The 18,690-nt window shown below is 38.8% G+C and overlaps 1 protein-coding gene across 1 annotated transcript; it reads right to left on the bottom strand.

Moving 5' to 3' along the window:
- Positions 1-7,950: 7,950 nt before the first annotated feature.
- arf3b (ARF GTPase 3b) lies at positions 7,951-13,944 on the bottom strand. Its single transcript, XM_014971547.2, has 4 exons — positions 13,670-13,944; positions 13,475-13,585; positions 13,259-13,383; positions 7,951-11,975 (listed from the first exon to the last, which is right to left on the bottom strand). Exons 1-4 carry the CDS (start codon positions 13,815-13,817, stop codon positions 11,814-11,816), a joined length of 546 nt encoding a protein of 181 aa, XP_014827033.1. The 5' UTR covers positions 13,818-13,944; the 3' UTR covers positions 7,951-11,813.
- Between the last annotated feature and the right edge of the window lie 4,746 nt (positions 13,945-18,690).

The following is an 18,690-nucleotide window of genomic DNA, read 5'->3' as shown; positions in this document are numbered from 1 at the left end:
GCTCAGTGACAGCAGCCAATCAGCGGCGGGAGCGGCGCTTTCTGCGGCACTGATTTATGTGGGCGGGGCTTGTGCGCCTACCTGTAACCCGGACTACAATCTCAGACTACCTGACGCTTCTTTTTAGCCGCACTAAATGTTTTAGATAATCAAACAATTTTCAAAAAGCAGTTTTCAGATGATTATTTATGAGGAGTTAATTAACAACTAAAATATTAAGTGTTCAAATAGTTTCTCTGCTATCAGGCTTTTCTTTTATTTTTATTTCCTCCAGATCTCATTTTCAAGAAGGACCTGGGCAGAAATCTGCATCACACAACAACCTGGCATGTAAAAATATGTTCAATGTTTTTATTTTTAAGTCGTTTGAGTGTTTCCTTCTCTTCTTCTGATCAATATGGAGGTTTTGTTGCATTATATTTGGATACATACAGACAAATTCAAGAATTTAGTGTATCATTGAACTTTTAGAGTATCATTAACTTCATCAGGAAGTGAAATATTATGTAAATTAATCACACGCAGACTGATGTTTTGAAGCTTTTATTTCTGCTAATTATAATTTTCCACTTACAACTAATGATAAGATGATCTTTAACATTAGAGCAAAAAAAAAAAAAAAAAAAACCCAAAAAAAAAAAAAACACTTGAACACAGACTTAAAAAATTTTAAATACAGAAAAAAGGCTTGTTCAGAAATGGTGCTTTTATTCTGACAAGCATCATCAGATACATATTCCAAAATACTGAATATGGCTGTGTGTTATGTTTATGTATGAGTCATTAATAGTTTGGTTTGAGAATGCACATTTGAAAATGAAAGAGTTTTTCACACCAACCTCGACCTGTGGGTCCAGGGTTTAAGGTCCCATTAAGCCCAATAGATTTAATTGTCCTATTAAATTTAATAACTACTTCTTCCACTCTTGGCGGCAGCAACTGCCTTCAAGTGTTTGCAATAACTGTATTGTAAAAAAAAAAAAAGTCTCTAGTTTACGGTAAAATACCGGCAACTGTGGTTGCCAGAATTTTACTATATAAGGTAAATTGTATTTACACGGTAAAATTCTGGCAACCACAGTTGCCGGTATTTTATCGTAAATTAGAGACGGTTTTTTTTTTGGTTTTTAATCGTGTGGAGAATCTCTGACTGAATTGGTCTCTTCCTCCTCAGTCTTCAGCTTCTTTAGGGACACGATGTTGTTTTTTTAAAATCTCTTCAGCCTCCTTCATGTTGGCAGACAGTTTTTATTTAGATGCTCAGTCAGTGATCATGCCTGAGACTAAGTAGTAAAACTGAATCATAATTGGAGAAATCATCTATCAAAGATTAATAATAATAATAATAATAATAATAATAATAATAATAATAATAATAATAATAATAATAATAATAATTCATGGTTTAAAAATCTGGTACTTTTTCACACAAGGTTGGGTTGGATTGATTTTATACATTTAATACACAGAATCATGATTGTTTTGGTTTAAAAAAACTAATATTTGTTTACTGATCTGAAATATTCACATGTGATTAATAAACAACAAACAGAGCAACTCTGTTAAGAATAAATACTTTTTACAGTACTACAGAGCTGCATTTCTTTTTCTTGCAGCATGGTTCAAAATGACATTTGCTACATAAGTAAACTGAAGTTTTAAAAATATTTCTGTACTTTTTGTCACTTCTCAGTTAAACACTGGCCACAGAAAGTCAGAAACAGTAAAGACTTTGAGAGAAAAGCCGTCAGCTGCTATCTGGGTCTGGTTCATCGTTGTTCAACATGAAACTGACCGAAAACATTTTGTAAAATACGTAGTTTTCTGTGTTTTTTTTCTTGTCACAGGTTGTTTTTATATTTTTACCATGCAGTATGAAGAAGCTGATTGTGACAGAACAAAAAGAAAAAAAATGACAGAGTGATTGAGTTTATTAAAGCAGGGTTTCATCTGGTTTACAGGTAGATAGGTTGCATTAATGAAGTAGAAGCTTGTATTTGACCTTCGACCTTTTGGATTCTTTGCTAGGGTGGGTCGCTTCCAGTTGCTTTACCTCCAGTAGTCCAAAGTGAACGCTGCTGACTAACCAGCACAAAACGACGAATTGAATCTCATGAAAAATCTGTAGCAAACTGAAGATAAAACATTGGAATCTGAGAGATTTGCAAAAGAGGAATCTGCTGGGATTCCCCAGGAGACAAGAAGCGGAAACCAGTAAAAAATAAATAAATATTTAGCTGATCAAAAGGTACTTTTGATCAGCTAAAGGCTGGTGTCATAAAGCTGACACCAGCCTTATGAGGCTGGTGTCAGAACCAGCCTCATAAGGTTCTGACAAAGGGGAGAAGATGTGTTGATTTTAGCAGAGAATTAAAGTTCTTATTCATGTTTTGTACATGAATAAATAGACAAAAGACAATAAACAGCATCAGCAAGTCAGGAGTGCAGAGAGTGAAAGTAAGACTGTACAGGTGTTGCATGGTAAATTAACAAAATATATTATCAGAATTACACATAAAAAATTTTATATTTAAGTGGAAATAGCTAGCTATGATAAAAACTGCTCATTATACATTGCGTCCAAGAGAAACAGACGACATTCACACTGCAGCATGAAGTGATCTAAATCCTCTTTTATTTTTTTGCCTTATGAGATTTGTATTTGATCTTTTTGAACGACATAGATCCAATTTTTTCAAACGCGACCCAGGCCACTTGGATATGTCGTCCTAAATCTGATGCGTATCTAATCTTTTCAGATGTGACCCGTGTCAAAATCTCCATGAAGTTTCATCAGTATATTTCATTGATGTGCCAATTTGTAACAAGAAAACTGAAAAATGACAAGGCTGCAGCTGTTAATGGTCAGCAATGTGATCTGTAGTTCTTCACTAGAGTGGGTCTCTTATAAACCAACTTGTCCATCGTGACAAATTGCTCCAACACATCTAGACTCATCCATGGGATTCAGATCTGTGCTCTGTTAAGGCTTTTTGCCCAAAGTGAGGCTTGCAGCAGATTTCTTTAAGTCATTCTTCTAACACCAACATGCTGCTCTTCTTTCATGATCCCATGAACCCAAACGAGGTTCACGGTGCCTGAAGCAGCAAAACAGCCCCATAACCTGATGCTCCCACCAGCATGTTTAACAGTGGGAACTGTTTTTTAGGGCTGAAGGCCTCTCCCTTCCTACTCCAAACAAAAGCAACATCCCTGAACCCCTAGAGCTCAAGTTTATTTTCATCAAACCAAAGAACAAACTTCCAAAACGAAGCGCCACGTTTCAAGTCTTCAAGGGCATTGATGAGCCGTTGTTCAGGAGTTTGTTAAAGAGCTTTCATAAAAGTCTCAACTCCAGAAGAGGCGAGCTCATCAACAATCAGATGCTGTGGTGGCGCAGGGGCAAAGCACAACCTATGTATTGAGGCCTTGGTCCTCATGCTGGTGGTTGCAGGTTTGATTCCTGGCCTGGTGACATTTGCCACATGTCTTCCCCCTCTCTCATTACCCTCTTTCCTATCAAACTACTTTCAAATAAAGGCCACTAGAGCCAACAAAACCTTTAAAAAAAAACAATCAGACCCTTGGATCCTTGTGGATGTTTCTGGCTATTTTTCTCTCCAAAGTTTTTCTGAAATACTGCGCTTACAGCCAACAACATAATTTGTCTCCTGATTCTTTGCAGTGATTCATCATACAGCTGCTCTACACACCATGAAATATTTGGGAATGACCTTTTCCTTTTTTGGTATAATGAATTTGCTTCTTACCAAAAGTGTCAGAGTAGTCCAAGTGTTCACCTGAGGAATCAACGCTGATTGATGTAAAGAAAGGTCAGGAGGGGTAAAAATTTTGGCCTTGTCATTTTTCAGTTTTCTTGTTAAAATTCGGCACATCAATAAAATATGCTGATCAAACTTTATGGATATTTTGTATTTGTATTTTATTTTATTTTTTGGAAGCAACACAATTAGAAACAGTATTTGTTACAGTTTCATGTGCTTTCACACTAATAAAATAATAATTTTGACAACTAAACTGAGCTGAAAAATCAGAACTAAAACCCTTGCTCCTCACAGAGGCAAACCTCACAGGAAACAGGCAGCTTTAAACAGACTGGAACAACGAGATCGGACTCCGATGTTTCCATCCAACCGAGACAATCCCAGTCCAGAGCCTCAAACGGCACAGAGAGGGCTCAACGCAGAGGATACTTTGCTAAGATAATTATATTAAAAGATGGTGGAGGACACAGATGTACGACACACTTTTCAGATTTTTTTGGTGACAAAAACAGAACATCATAAAACCATAAAAAAAAAATAAATAAAACCCAAGTCTGACTAGAAATCTGTTGGACTAACAATGTCTTGGGGAAAGATATGAAAATGTTCAGAATGTGTTGAGGTGAAAACTCCAGCAGCTCTTTAACTTTATTGATAGTCCAACGTGTTTCAGGATTAATATGTTCAAGGTGTAAATATCTCTGCAAAAGACTTTGCATTTATTCCAAATCTCTTTTCTGATGAAAAATATGAACTTCTCTGTTACGCCTTGTAAAGTGTCAGTCAAAGTTGTTTTGATCCCTTGTTTTTCTTCTTGTTCCTTCATGTAAAATTAGCTTTATCACCTCAATCAGACAGGGTGAGTCAGCGTCTCACTCGTCACCGAAAAACATTCGTACTGTCCACTGCAACAAACAACAACAACAACGACTAAGATAGCTTTAAATGCTCCTCTTTATCTGTTACTCATTGTTTGCTGGCACGAATCTCCTCCTTGGCCTCCCATGGAGACTTTGACCCCCTGCCACTCCTTTCTGCTGAAGTTCTTGAGGTGTAAGATCTCTTTATTGCTGCATCACAGTATTGCGGCTGCACCAATTTACTGCTGGACTTGGGACTATGGTTTGTGCAAAACAAGAGCAGAAGATTGTTTAATTTGCTTGTAAGAAACATTTCTTCCTGGTTGAGATAAGTTATCTTGCTTTGGTTTAAAAACAAAAGGACCTTAGTTTAAAAAACAACAACAACAACAACCTAAGGAGTGGACAAACGGGCCAAACCGCTCTGCGGTAACTGGTTCTGCCTGCACCTCCAGTCTCTCTCTGGAACACAAACATCTTGAGTTGCTCCATCCAACAACATTTACTTTCCTGTAAGGAGGTAGAAAGGTTGTTCAAGACAAAGGTTAATATGTCACTTAGTAACAGGAAGGGATTATTAAATATAAAAAAAAACTGCTTCTTATCCCTACAGATCACTGCAAAACAATTTGGTTTAACACAAATCAAATCTGTCAGATACAAAACAATCACTCATCAAAGGTTTATGATGTGAAAAAGTCAAAGAAAGTGACCTGATACTGAAAAAGGTCCAAGCGAAAATGTATTTAAGTTAAAAGAACAACTTGTTTAGGATTATTTAAAGTACTATAAAAAAGCTTGCTGTGTTGTAAGGTGACCTCTTTGATGCTGGTTCAAAACATGTTATGAAAGCTGATTATATTCCTGTGTTGGCTTTGTCTGAGGTAATTTCCTGTTCAAAGACATAAAAACCCACTGACTTATTTCACCCCTTCAGACGTCGACTATATTGCAAAAACATATTTGTCTGCCCTCAGAATGAACTGGAGTGACATCCAATTCTCACTCCGTCTGGTTTATTATGGAGTCAGCCCACACTGTGCGGCTGTGACAGGCTTTCCACAAGGTTTAGATATGTGCGTTTGTAGTTTTTTTTCTTTCTTCCTTTTTCCAGAAGGGCATTCGTTTTGTTGGATGAGAAAACGTTGCAGACTCTGAGTCTGCATTCTGACTGATTCATCCTAAAGGTGTTCTGTCAAGCTGGTCACAAGATCAGTGCAAGTCAGTCAGTAAACTCGCACATCCATGTGAGTAAATGGTGCCTATTGGAAAGAGAAAGGTCACATACCCAAACTGTTCCCACTGTGTTGGGAAATTGTCCAAAATTTGACCAACTAATTATATTATATGGACACAAGAAGATCTTGAGGTGATCTGAAGCCCACGTGGGGTTTGGAGTGTCTGAAACTGTTCAACTCTGCTGAAAATGTACGGATCCGTCTGACCCAGCTCTGCGATTTCACGTCACTTCATTGCCGAGATGCTGTTTTCACAGCAATCACTTCCACTTTATATAAAACCGCTAACAGTTGACTGAGGGATATTTAGTTTTTACACCTGTTTTACCTGCAGCCACAGCAGCAAGTGAAACAAATGAAAGACCTGGAGGGGTCAGCAAATATATTTTGGCAGTTATACTCCATTTGATCAACATGACACAGATTTGCACTTGGAAATGCTATGATGCTCAATAATTTAGTCAAAACTTGTTTTTCTTCTATTTCTCTTATAATGAAAATAGGAGCTTTTGTTCTCTTTAATACATGTAATCAGTGCAACGTGATCTGATGCAATCAAACCAGTTAATAATGTAGAGGCTGATATTTATAGTGTTTCTAGAATAAAAAACAAAAAACAAAAGTGAACTCTATTATATTCGTAGCACTAAAGAAAACTGATAAGATGTGATGGTGTGACTGTAATTTAGAAACTGACTTTGCAGTTTACTTGAATGCGTTTGAGTTGTTTATGATCATGTCAATGTTTTTTTTTTTTTTATCCTGTCCAGAGACATTGAAGCGTGTAGCGCAGGACGTCCTTCATGTCCTTTTAGCGGAATATTGTCGCCCTCTTCTGGTCAAACATCGCAGCAGCTCATCGTTTACAAGTGAATGTACAATCATGTCCCAGAGGCTTTAAACTATATATTCTTTACAAATGTGACTACTGCAGGGTTGTTCGTTTATTTTGGCATTTGCTCCTCAATAACAAACATAGTTGCAAAGGAGAAATAAGTCTAGTCTATGGAAAGACACCAACAGGTTTAACGTGGGATTAAGGGAGGAGTCCTTGGCATGGAACCGTCATGTTTGTGTTTTAATCCCTGAGTCACTCAACCTTTGACCAGGTTCCTCATTATCCTGGATATAAAAGTGTTGTTCATCACCAAATTAATCCCTGGTTTTGACAAAGTTGTTTTTGGCGCAGGGCTTTCCCACTCTTTGGCAATGTTTTGATGCAAACCTGTGAGCTAAACCGTTCCTCCTCGGACAAAAGGCAGAAAACATGAATGGCCTCAGGACGTCGGCACAGCACAGTACTTATGTTTCCAGATGTTTCTGACTCCATAAAGTGGAGAAAATTATTTCATCCGGCATGTCCGCAAGGTTCAATGGATTTTAAAATATTCTTAAAATGATTATGTAACTTTAAGATCCACATGAAAACAAACAAAAACAAACACTCCTGGCATTTTAAGGCCCAAAATTTAGATTGAATTAAAACTTTTGAAGACGCAGTAGAATCCCTAAACACGGCATTTTTTTAATCTAAAAGTTCATGACTCTTGTTAAAAAAAAGTAGAAACAACAAATGAAGTCATGTTCACTTGAAATATTTTCTTTAACTGAATGTTTTCTTTTAAAGGGCAGTAACACTTTAAAATTAGGGTAGTCTATTGTTTTTTCTGCTCGTTTCTGTAAGGATCTTAAAAAATACTTGAATTACCTTTTTTTATTTTACTTGTTCACCACATTCTGATTTATAAACAAAAAGTAATTCATGAAAAAATATCAATATGCTCAACTGGGCTTTCATTTTAGATATAAAGTCAACTTGAACAGAAATGAGTCCATGAAACAAAGTTTAATTATTTATTTTTACTTAAAATTCCCCAAAACTTGTGCTGTCCTTAAAACACCTGACTTTTTTTTTTAATTGACTTAAAAAAAAACTATTTTGGGTTTAATTAATTGATAGAAATACAAGTTATTTCAACTTATTTCTGATATTAAGATGTACTGTCAGTTTTTTTTGGTTTTTTTTACAGAGCATCAGTAACAACCACACCAAGCAGGGGAGACAGGTTGTACAATAAATGAGTTTATTTTTTATTTTTTTTAATACAGCAGGATCTTGTCTTACATCACACACAGATGTCTCCATGCGTTCAGCACTGGAACTTTTTTTTTTTTAAATCTACTTGTGCAACTATAATGGTAAAGAATGAATGATGGGGAATATTTGTTTCCACACTAATTACCATTGTTTTACAGACACCGTCTACGTGAAAGTTTATTTAAACCCCAAAGAAAAACTGTAGAAGTCCAACCACCGAACATGAATCCAGTAAAACAGCAAAACAAAGAGAACGCCTACTGGGGAAATGTTTGCCTTATCGACGTGAAGTGCAGTGCAGAATCTGGCTTTTGGGGGCACTGACTAATAAACAGCGGGTTGTTTTTCTTTAAATAGATACATATGTGGAAGTCAAATTAAAAATTTAACTATAAGGCCACATGAACCCCCAAAATGAATTGATCCATAACCGTATAACGGGTCAGATATGAGAAACGTACTGATGAGATGCCAGAGGACATTCAGTACGAGACACTGTTGATAGCATGTGACTGAGCATGGCACAGGGAAAACATTTTATTGACGTTTAGCGCCTTGCAAAAGTATTCATAGGGCTTTTGAACTTTATCTTTTGGTATTTGGTCGTTTTGACAATCACAAGCCTCAGTGCATTTTGTCAGGATACGGTGAGACGGACCAACGCAAAGTGATGCATAACGGCGAGTTGGAAGTAAATCTGTTCTCACAATAAAAATCTGATCCTGTCAGATGAGCTTAGAACCTACCAAGCAAAACACTAAATGTGTCAGAACACACAACAACTCCATCTTTGAAACATGGTGGTGGCAGCATCATGCTGTGGGAAATAACTTTTTTTTGTTGTTTTCATAAAAGACAAGCCAACTTGCCAAAAGTTGATAAAAAAAATGGATTGGAGTACAAGGTAATAATTTAAACCACTTCACACTTATGCAATTCCTTGTGTGTTGACCTCCTGAAAATCCAGTTACAAACATGAAAGCTATCAAAGTTTGCTTGTGTCAATGCAGAGGTGAATACTTTTGCAAGATGTTAAAAATCTGTAGATTCTGCTGGTTTCAGCCGTGACGGCATCAGTCAGAAACGAAGGTGGAGACGTATTGTCTTTAAAAACTACAACACTGACATGTTGGTCTGCCTACTCTGCTCTCCTTTCAATAAATATGCAAACAGAACATAAACTATCTATAACTACAGCCACGTGAAGATACCTTCACAATATTCACATTCAGTAGTTGAGCTATCAGTGACAGAATCGACAGGGGAAACGGAAACAAAAAAACACAACCTGATGCTATTTGAGGGATGATTTCGACGCATTAGACAAGCAGCTGTGTCTCACTTTAAAGGGGCGGTAGTGTGACATTTTTTAACCTTATATCATATTATAATGTCATTCCCTCATCAAAAACATGCCTGGAGAGTCGTTTTGATTCTTTCATGCATGTTTGAGAAATCCTTCAATCTCCTCCAGTGCAAAACACTGGCTCACACAAAGCATCATCTTTCCCATGAATCTTGTCCTTGGAGCTAAGCTCCGACCTCACACAGCAGTCCTCCTCCACAACTCCGCCACTCAGCTCCTGCAGACTAGCGGCAGCAACAATCAGCAAACACCTGGTGGAACTGCGTGTCTGCTGAGTTCACCACATGACCTACTTTTCAGTCCAACGCTCCTAAGAATGGTTTTAAACAGGATGATGGAGGAGCTTTGTCATGATGACAACAAAATGGAGTGTTGGGAAGCTTCTTAAAGAGACAGTGGCCCAATTTCAAGGCGTCAAATTGCAAAGTCAGGTTTATTTTAAGTCATGTTTGATACATAAAGCATTTTTGTAACAACTGAGGGCTACATAATTGTTTGATTGTACTATAAAATGATTCTATATGTCCTAAAAATACATAAGCATTTGCTGCCTCCCGATGCCGATCGCAGAGCTATAGTCAGTTTTTTGTGGCGACAATGAGAGCAGGTTAGAGAACATCTACAAGCAGCCTCCTCATCTGGGCATTTCTGAATGAAGAAGGGCTGCTGATAAGGTTGCATCCATGTCAGGTAATTGAGAGCATGTAGCACAGGTTTAAATATTTAAAATGCCCAGTTTCAGTGCTTCAGGTTGCCACAAGCAACTCCTAACACAGCTAGGATCTCAAAGGATTTCCATAATGTGGCAGAAAGAGGATGTGTCTCTAGCATGATGGGAGAGATGTTCACGAGTTATTAATTCTCTGCTGCCTGCAAGGAAACCATCAGAGCCAGCTATGATGGCATGAATCTGCAGAATGCTATTATAATGTAAAGCAAGGTTCTGCAGGTCAGGACAACTACAACAGGAAGTGAAACTGACACAGAGCTGCTGCCGTTTCTGACTCCACTTGATCTGAGTGGCAAGAAGAAAGTCTCAAAGAAAGAAAACCATCTCCTGTTTCATGTTTTCCATGTAGGGGACTGTAGGTGGGCATTTATCAAATCATTTATGATAAAAAAAAAATCTTGTAATACAAATTTAGATTTTTCGTTCTCTCGATAAATTTCAATTAACGTTTTTTTAAAACCCCACAAAACCGACGGTATTATCAGAAATGTTATTTCCGCAATTTTGTCCACTGTTTGTTTCGAGCATCAATAAATGTCAGTAACTTTGAAAATATGATTAAACGCAGCTGCTGTGTGCAGTTTATTGATGTAAACCACAGTTCCTTAGATAAGCGGCATCCTGAAAAAGACTAATTAATTCAAATGGGGAAGTTTTTCAAGCACAATATTTGTATTTGTGATGCCACGAATGATGTGACATGTGGTCACAGCCATGATTACCTAAAAAACAAGCAACTGTTTTTCTTACTGTTATGATATAAATGCTTTTTTGTTCTTACTGTTACTGTCATAATAGTAACACAAAACATTGCAATACGTTTCTAATCCCATGTCCCCCACCTCTGCAGGACACGCAGCAAACTTGAGGAAGAAGCCGCTCTGCACCTAGCCAACATGCAGGTGTGGATAGATGCAGAGGAAAACTAACTCCACACACGGCGCTTAGCACACCACCTCCACCATGAAACATGGTGGTGGCAGCATCATGCTGTGGGGAGGCTTTTCTTCAGCAGGGACTTTGTGAAGATGGTTCAAGTTGACTGGAGATCAACAGAGTTAAATACAGGATATCATAATATTCCCCAAAATACAGCAGTAAGATTGTGTTTGTTTAGCATGTGGAGGAAGCTGCCATTCCCTCCATGAAACATGGTGGTGGCAGCATCATGCTGTGGAGAAGCTTTTCTTCAGAAGGAACAGAGAGGTTGGCCTGAGTTAATGGGATTATGTTTGAAGCTGTTTGTGATGAAAAATCCCTCTGCATCTAGACGCCGAGACGAAGTGTTGGGCACTGCTAGCAAAACGGAAAGGAGAGCAAACCATCAGAACCCGCTAAAGGTAACGTGGCTGTGTAACACACCTCTGTGACCCTGCAGGACAGGACAACGATCAATGACTCACAGCCGGAAAACAAAAACTGGACACGGCACCTACAGACTAACACAGAGCACACCGAACCAAAGAACGAGAGGTGGACGGAGCAAAAGCAAGTGTCTGCTGTGACTGCTTACGGTTAGTGTGAATCAGTGTATGTGGTTAGACATGAACCTTTTTTTTTCTTCTTTAAATAACCACTGAGCACGGAGCAAAAATGAAGTCTCCCTCGAAACCAGGGTCATGTTTTGCGCCTACCATTCAAAACCCTTGCACCAAACCCTCATCCTCCATCCCCAGAGGAAAGAAAACACTGGATCGGGGTGGCTTGCTGGCTGTGTTTTCCAGGTTTGCCCCCTCTTACTTTTTGTTCTTGAGCTGATTGGCCAGCCAGTCAAGGCCCTCATAGAGGCCGTCGCCACTGGTGGCGCACGTGGCCTGGATGTACCAGTTGCGGTGACGGAGGGAGTGTAAGCCCAGCTTGTCTGTGATCTCCGCGGCGTTCATGGCGTTTGGTAAATCCTGTCAATACAAAGGGGGAAGGTTAGGATGCAACAATCTTTTCAAAGTTTTATAACCCTTAATTTCCAATGTAGCATCAATAGATATTGTCTGGCAACATTTCACGAGGTTAGAGCAAACAGAGAATTAGCAGAGACCGCTCTAGAAGCAAAGAAATTGACTGTAGTGCATGGCATTCTGGGTAAATACAACCAAAACAAACATGCACGTCTATTGTTAGCGAGAGAAATGGTTTGTGTCCTTTCGTCAAAGACAAAAGAGAAATCCTACAGTCGCGAAAATCTGATGCCACACCATTGTTGTTTACATTTCATGAAGAAAGAAGCTGCGCTCATGACGTTTCCTTCAGTGGTTCCTGATGCAGCGCCGCCACAGGTGAGGAGGGGAACAGGTTTTTCAGTTGGTTTGGTTCGTTTGACACAGTGCAGTGTGAAAGTGAATCACATCAGCTCAAAATGTAACAAATGTCGCAAATTTGGTCCCCAATCAAACCGAGCCTAGCAGATTATCAGGTGTAAAAATACCCTCAATGTCCTGGTATTTCAAATGTTATGCACTCTAACAAGGTTCTTAATCTCTTTGGAAGAGTCGCAGCCCACATCATCACAGATCCTCTTCTGTGCTCATCAGTAAGACTTATGTGCTTTTCCAAATATTTAGCCTTTTTCCACAACAAACCCACCTGGAGTGGGTTTAGTCTCAACTGACCAAAGAACATGTTTTCTAGTCAAAGTTCAAGTAGCACTGAGAACTGTGGTCGGAAAAGGTTTTTTTTCTGGCATGCCTCGAAACAAGAGGCTGGCATGTTGATAGGCTCTACTGGTTGCTATGGAAACTTGGTGAGTATGCAAAACCATTTTTGTGATTTGCTTTCTAAAGAAACATCAACCCTTATAAGCTTTGTCAAGAAGAAAGCAGGACTGGATGTAACAGCTTTTTATTTCCTGAGGATAAGTCCCACACATTGCTCCCTGCAGAGCTTTTAATTATGGCATGTAATTACGATTTCATGCATCCGAAGCTGTGAAATGTGTATAATTATTCTTTCTATATGACTGACAGGGCTGTTCTGCTTAATTTTAAACATGCATCTTGCATTTCAATATCCTGCTGCATCTCAAACACTTTCGCTTGTTCGTGGAGGTTGGAACAGGGTCCTGAACGCTCTTTTCCTCTAACAGTTTAAACCAACTGCGACCTGTGAAAATAAATACTTGGAGCGCCACGAAACGGACGATAATCTTATATACACTGCAGCAGTTTGAAAAGTAAAGGCTTCTTGCCTGTTTATTTGCAAACACAAGGAGAACTGCATCTCTCAGCTCGTCCTCAGCCAGCATCCTCATCAGCTCCTCTCGAGCTTCGTTCACACGTTCTCTGTCGTTGCTGTCCACCACAAAGATCAGACCTGAAACAGTAAGAATAAGTCAGACCGAACTCACCGTTTTCTGAAAGCAAGCTGAGACATTTGCTGAGGCTGGCTGATTAGCTCTGCTCACCCTGAGTGTTTTGGAAGTAGTGCCTCCAGAGGGGCCGGATCTTGTCCTGTCCGCCCACGTCCCACACAGTGAAGCTGATGTTCTTGTACTCCACCGTCTCCACATTGAATCCTGAGGAAAGGGGAGACGTCATGCTTCATGTGAACACAGTGAACAACTGTGATGGTGCAAATTAATGTGATTATCTCAGCTCACCGATTGTGGGGATGGTGGTGACGATTTCCCCCAGTTTCAGTTTGTACAGGATTGTCGTTTTCCCAGCAGCGTCCAGCCCCACCATCAAGATCCTCATCTCCTTCTTCCCTATGAGGCTCTTCAGCAAATTCCCAAAAATATTCCCCATGACTTCAGAACAGGTTCTGGTGCTTCCGTCAAGGTGCTGGAGGCAGTTTGTTGTCGTCCTGCGGGGACCGACAATTAAGGGGGACTGAAAAGAAACAAGACAAAAGAATTATAGTGAACAAAACCTCTGAAACCGTTTTTCCCCAAAATGTTTGATACCAATAAGGGTGTACCTCAGGGGTCTATAATAGATAATCTGTGGTTTAGTTTGTATATTAATGACTTTCTTGAACCTTTTTGAACGATAAAAAGAAGCTACAAAAGAACTGTCAACTATAATGGTCAATAGCAATGTTGGTGTACCACAGGGTTCTACGTTGACTCCTCTAAATTATTTTTATAAGTTATGTTAAGGATTTTCCTTAACTTCGTCCATCATGTGTCACTTGTTGCATAAGCAGATGTCAATGTATGTATTTGTGTGTCACTGTATGCATATTTGCAGAAAAAAACCAGCAATCTTGGTGTACCTCAGGGTTGTAAACTCGGTCCTCTACATTTTGTTTTCTGTATTAACTTTCCTGAAGTTATGTTCACCTCCAGATGACACTGTTGTCATCTGAATACCTCATTTATGTGTGTGTGTGTGCGTGCGTGCGTGCGTGCGTGCGTGTGTGTGTGTAGATAAAATATATAACTTGTCAGCATAAGATCTCTGATTGGTTGCTGAACCCATGTTTGTTTCTCAATGTTGATAGAAAAAAATTGTGCAAGTTATTTTGCTGTGTTAGGGAATAAACTGTAGTGCTGCATTTATTGCTTACTTTTAAAACATGTAAAAAATAAAAAAAAATTGTGAAAAGAACTGAGTTTATTTTTACGGAACATAAAGAAAAGTTTTAAAACTGCAAAAGCATAAGTTTAATATTGTCACATACTGTATGGCGGGTTAAACACGCACAGGAAGGGTTTGAAAATGTTGGCTATCAAAGTCAAAGCCATACCTTTACTGCTAAGATATAAAGACATTCATTTATGTTTGTAAAAAGGGATTAAATATGCAGATATCATAAAAAGATTTGTAGTCACATTGTGCCTTCAGCCAGTCAGATTCTCATACTTGGAGTAACACCCAAGGAACATCACATCCTAAATCTATAAATCAGTGTTTGTAGATGAATGAGTATGTTTTTAATTTTACCTTGTTTATTACGTGTTCATTAAGTGCAAGTTAGAAAATCATTCTACTTGATATCTTGATCTCGTTTTCTTTAATTAACCTCCTAGTTTCTGCAAATGGAGATTACACTCACACACATTTACAAGTTCAACTCTGCCGATTATTGATGAATGTCTCTTTTAAATAAGTCAATAAAGCAAACGGTAAAAAGAACTACGATCCTGCACTGAACAGGTGCGGAGCGCTGTTGCACAGCGACAGTCAGCGTCAGAAGGTGACAGAGATGCATGTCTGCGCCATGACTCCAGGCAGCAGCACAATCTGTTCAAACTCCTTTCACAGCCTTTCCTTCTCCTTCACATGTTAGCTTGAAACCACGCCAACCCCTCAGAGCACATGCAGCATGTCCTACATTGTCAGGCCTCACTAGGACGCATTTAAAACACGAGCCAGGCACCATGTCACCAGATACTGCGGTAGCTAATTGCCTTAAGACACACAGTAAAACCAGACCTGTGTATTCTGAGTTTTATAAAAAGCAAAACTTGAGAACAAAAAAGTATATGTTTTGCCACCAGAATCTGATGGTAAAGGGTCATTTTCAGCTGCATTACAGGATGAAAAAAAGAAACACACCAAGCTAACTTATTTTCCATGACAATACAAAACACTTTGCAATGGAAAGTATGACGAGAATTAAACCTGAAATACTGCAGGTTTTCTGCCCAGGTCAAATTTTCAGATCCTCTGTAGCTTTAAGCCTATTCAAGGTTTCCCCTAGAAAACCTGCTAAGCCTGGTGGTTGGGCGCTAGGGGAGTCATTCGTCCAGCGGCCCATCGTGTTTTTGAATTAAAAAATATTTAAAGTTAAGAGGAAATTTGAAAATATCACTTGATAATTATGTGTTATTGAAAGATTGGAAGAAAAACACCTGAACACCAACTATAAAGCCTTAAAAAATGCAAACATTTTAAAAAGACTTAAGTAAATAAGCAATGCTCAGCCTGGTGGGGACACAAGTAAAGCCTTGTGGCCCACCAGGCTTATAATACACTGGGGGAAACCCCGCTATTGGAAAGCAACAAAAGTTCATAATTAATTTATGTCAGATTTTATTTTAATGCATAGATGAATCGACAGATGGATTCCTGAATGGATGGATGTTTTAGACAATGAAATGAAGGAAGTACCTATTTTTCCACACTTTTTTTCCTCATAGTTTTCCTTACTTGGAAAATATTAAATTAAATAATATTGAAACAGATTAAAAAATACATAATGAGCAGCAGAAGTAACTTTATTTTAAAAAATTTAACATAAATTGAATGTTTAAAGAGAAATTTCAAGAGGATTATCCTTTCTGAACTAAATGAATTGATGACATATATGGTAATAACTGTATTTGTGTGGAAATGGGTACAGTTGCTAACAATTTGATCAAATTTACGCGATAGAAACAGATACTACTGCTGCTGGCTCAGTTAGTTGAGATAACAAAAACAGAAACAGGAAATATTCTGCAGCCCTGTCCATGGTGCTAAAGAGGAGACAGAGCACCTGATCACTGCCTGACTCCAGCTCCCCTCTCGGCTATGTGGGTTTTTTATCCCTGCATAGAGGGAGGTAAGTAAGGGCAGCAGGGCCTTAACCCCCCCCCTCCCCCCAGCTCCGGTGTGTCAGGTTAGCCCGGGATGCTACGTTAGGTAACGTTACAGCCGTCCTGTGTGCCCCCGTTAGCAGCCTCAGATCCACTACATTTCACCACACATGGCTCCCCATAGCTCTGAGCTATATTATACTAAATTATGTCAATTTATCAACTTTTTTTATAGAAACAATTGGATGCGGCGGTTGCTAGCGTTTGAACCGTCTTGATTCACCCCATTCATCCGTTTATCCATCCCTCCCTCCGCTCATCACCTCAGAGGGCATCCCGCTACCAGCGAGCCGCCCGCTGCTGCCTGAGACCGGGCGGCACCGAGGCAGCGCGGCCACTACCGGAGCGACACATCCCCCCGTATAATTCAGTCACCTGTCGGAACCTACGTGATACGTGCCGTGTTGATGGTGCGGTCGGTGTCCTCGCTTACCTTAGCCGCGCAGTCCACTACTGAAAGGTCTCACGAGATCTCCCGGAGGACAACTCGGCAACACACGAAACCTCGCGATATTTAAACTAAAGCGGCGCTATAGTGGGATTTTTCCCCCTTGTTTTTTTAAGGGAAAAGGTGTCTATATGCGTCTTTTTTTTTTTTTTTAGAAACTTCGAACTGTTTTAGCATTATAATTGAGTAAGTTTGCTTCTTTTTTTGTGATAATGACCACAGATGGATAGTAACTATTTACTTAGTTACATTTACTTAGATAACATTTTGAAATAAGAAAAATAATTTTTCTTATTTCATCATCAAATAGCATATTTGATGATGTTAGCTTAGTTAGCCATGACCGGCTGGAATTGCTGGTTAGAATACTGCATGTTGCTCAGGCTACAAAATGTAGCAATAACCATATTATAATATTATAATTCAAGTATCCAATGATATTATAATTCATTGGATACTTTGTGATACAAAAAGTTTAATCTGAAGGTTCAAACAGTATGTCCTCCTGAACACAAACTTTCACTTCTTCCAATCATTTACTATTTCAATGCCCCAATCAGGGAAAGCGCATGTGTAAATTTCAGGCTTTTTTGGGGTTTTTTTAGATTTATTGTCAGCAAATATGGGTATGTACTTTCTCGTGATATTGTGATTTTTTTTTAAAAAACCTTCTGGAAGGTGTAAAAGGGCCTGTCTTTGTGGGTTGTGGGTCTTTATGTTGTAATTGACTGCAACATGTTGATCCCAGGCATGCAAAAAACACTCCAGGTGTGAGATGCAGACTGATTTAATTGTGAAGTTAAGTGAAGAAATTTATAAGACATGAAACCGGTTAAATGGCTTTAAGAACAGAGTAATTCTTGTGTAACATTTAATTCTGCAGATTTGAAACAAATTAAAGTATTGCTTTAGAATATAGCATTGTGAAATATGACAATGAGAAACTGCATGAAGGGGGGGTTGAACAGTTTAATAGACAAAGCTGCAGGTCTGTGGGTGGCCTAATCTATTTCCTATTGTTAACTGATGCACATGTAAATGTAGCAACTGAGTCAGATCATAGATCTTAAATATAAACAAGCAGCTCTACCTGCATACTTCTGGGCAGTGCTGTGGTTTGATGGGGGAAGTAGGTTTTATCTGTCTGGCACCCAGATGAGTCATGAGTTTGTATCTTGCAGCATCACAAACTGTTTTCAGATTGTCTGGTTAGTCAAACATGTTTAAATAAGAGTAAGTCTCTGTCTGTTAGGAAGGAAATCACTTTTGCACATTTCTTTTGTTAAATTGTTTCATGGAGCCACAATCTTTAATGTTTAGGTTCATCTTGGTACTTAAATGCAACAAGGAAAATTGAAATCAAACATGCTCTATGCATGTTTAGATGTTTGGCTCCAAACACTAATTTTTTTTTTTTTCTAAAACTGCTGGCACAGACTCAAAAGTTTTTTTTTGCCGTTTACGATTTATCAGGGAAAACAGTTCTTGAGACAAATGTTGTACGTTCCAGGGTCTTTTTGATTAGATCTGCTAAAAGTAAAACTGACTCAGGTTTGAAGGTCCAGTATTCTAGAAGATGTCAAATATGATGTTAAGCTAAAACGTATGAATGTGTGGGAACTCCACAATCACCACATGAGCCAAGGGG

The sequence above is a fragment of the Poecilia mexicana genome, unplaced genomic scaffold (assembly GCF_051168715.1).
Source record: "Poecilia mexicana isolate PSO_F unplaced genomic scaffold, ASM5116871v1 scaffold_5, whole genome shotgun sequence".
Classification (NCBI taxonomy): domain Eukaryota; kingdom Metazoa; phylum Chordata; class Actinopteri; order Cyprinodontiformes; family Poeciliidae; genus Poecilia; species Poecilia mexicana.
This window is presented reverse-complemented; position numbering and strand designations above follow the sequence as displayed.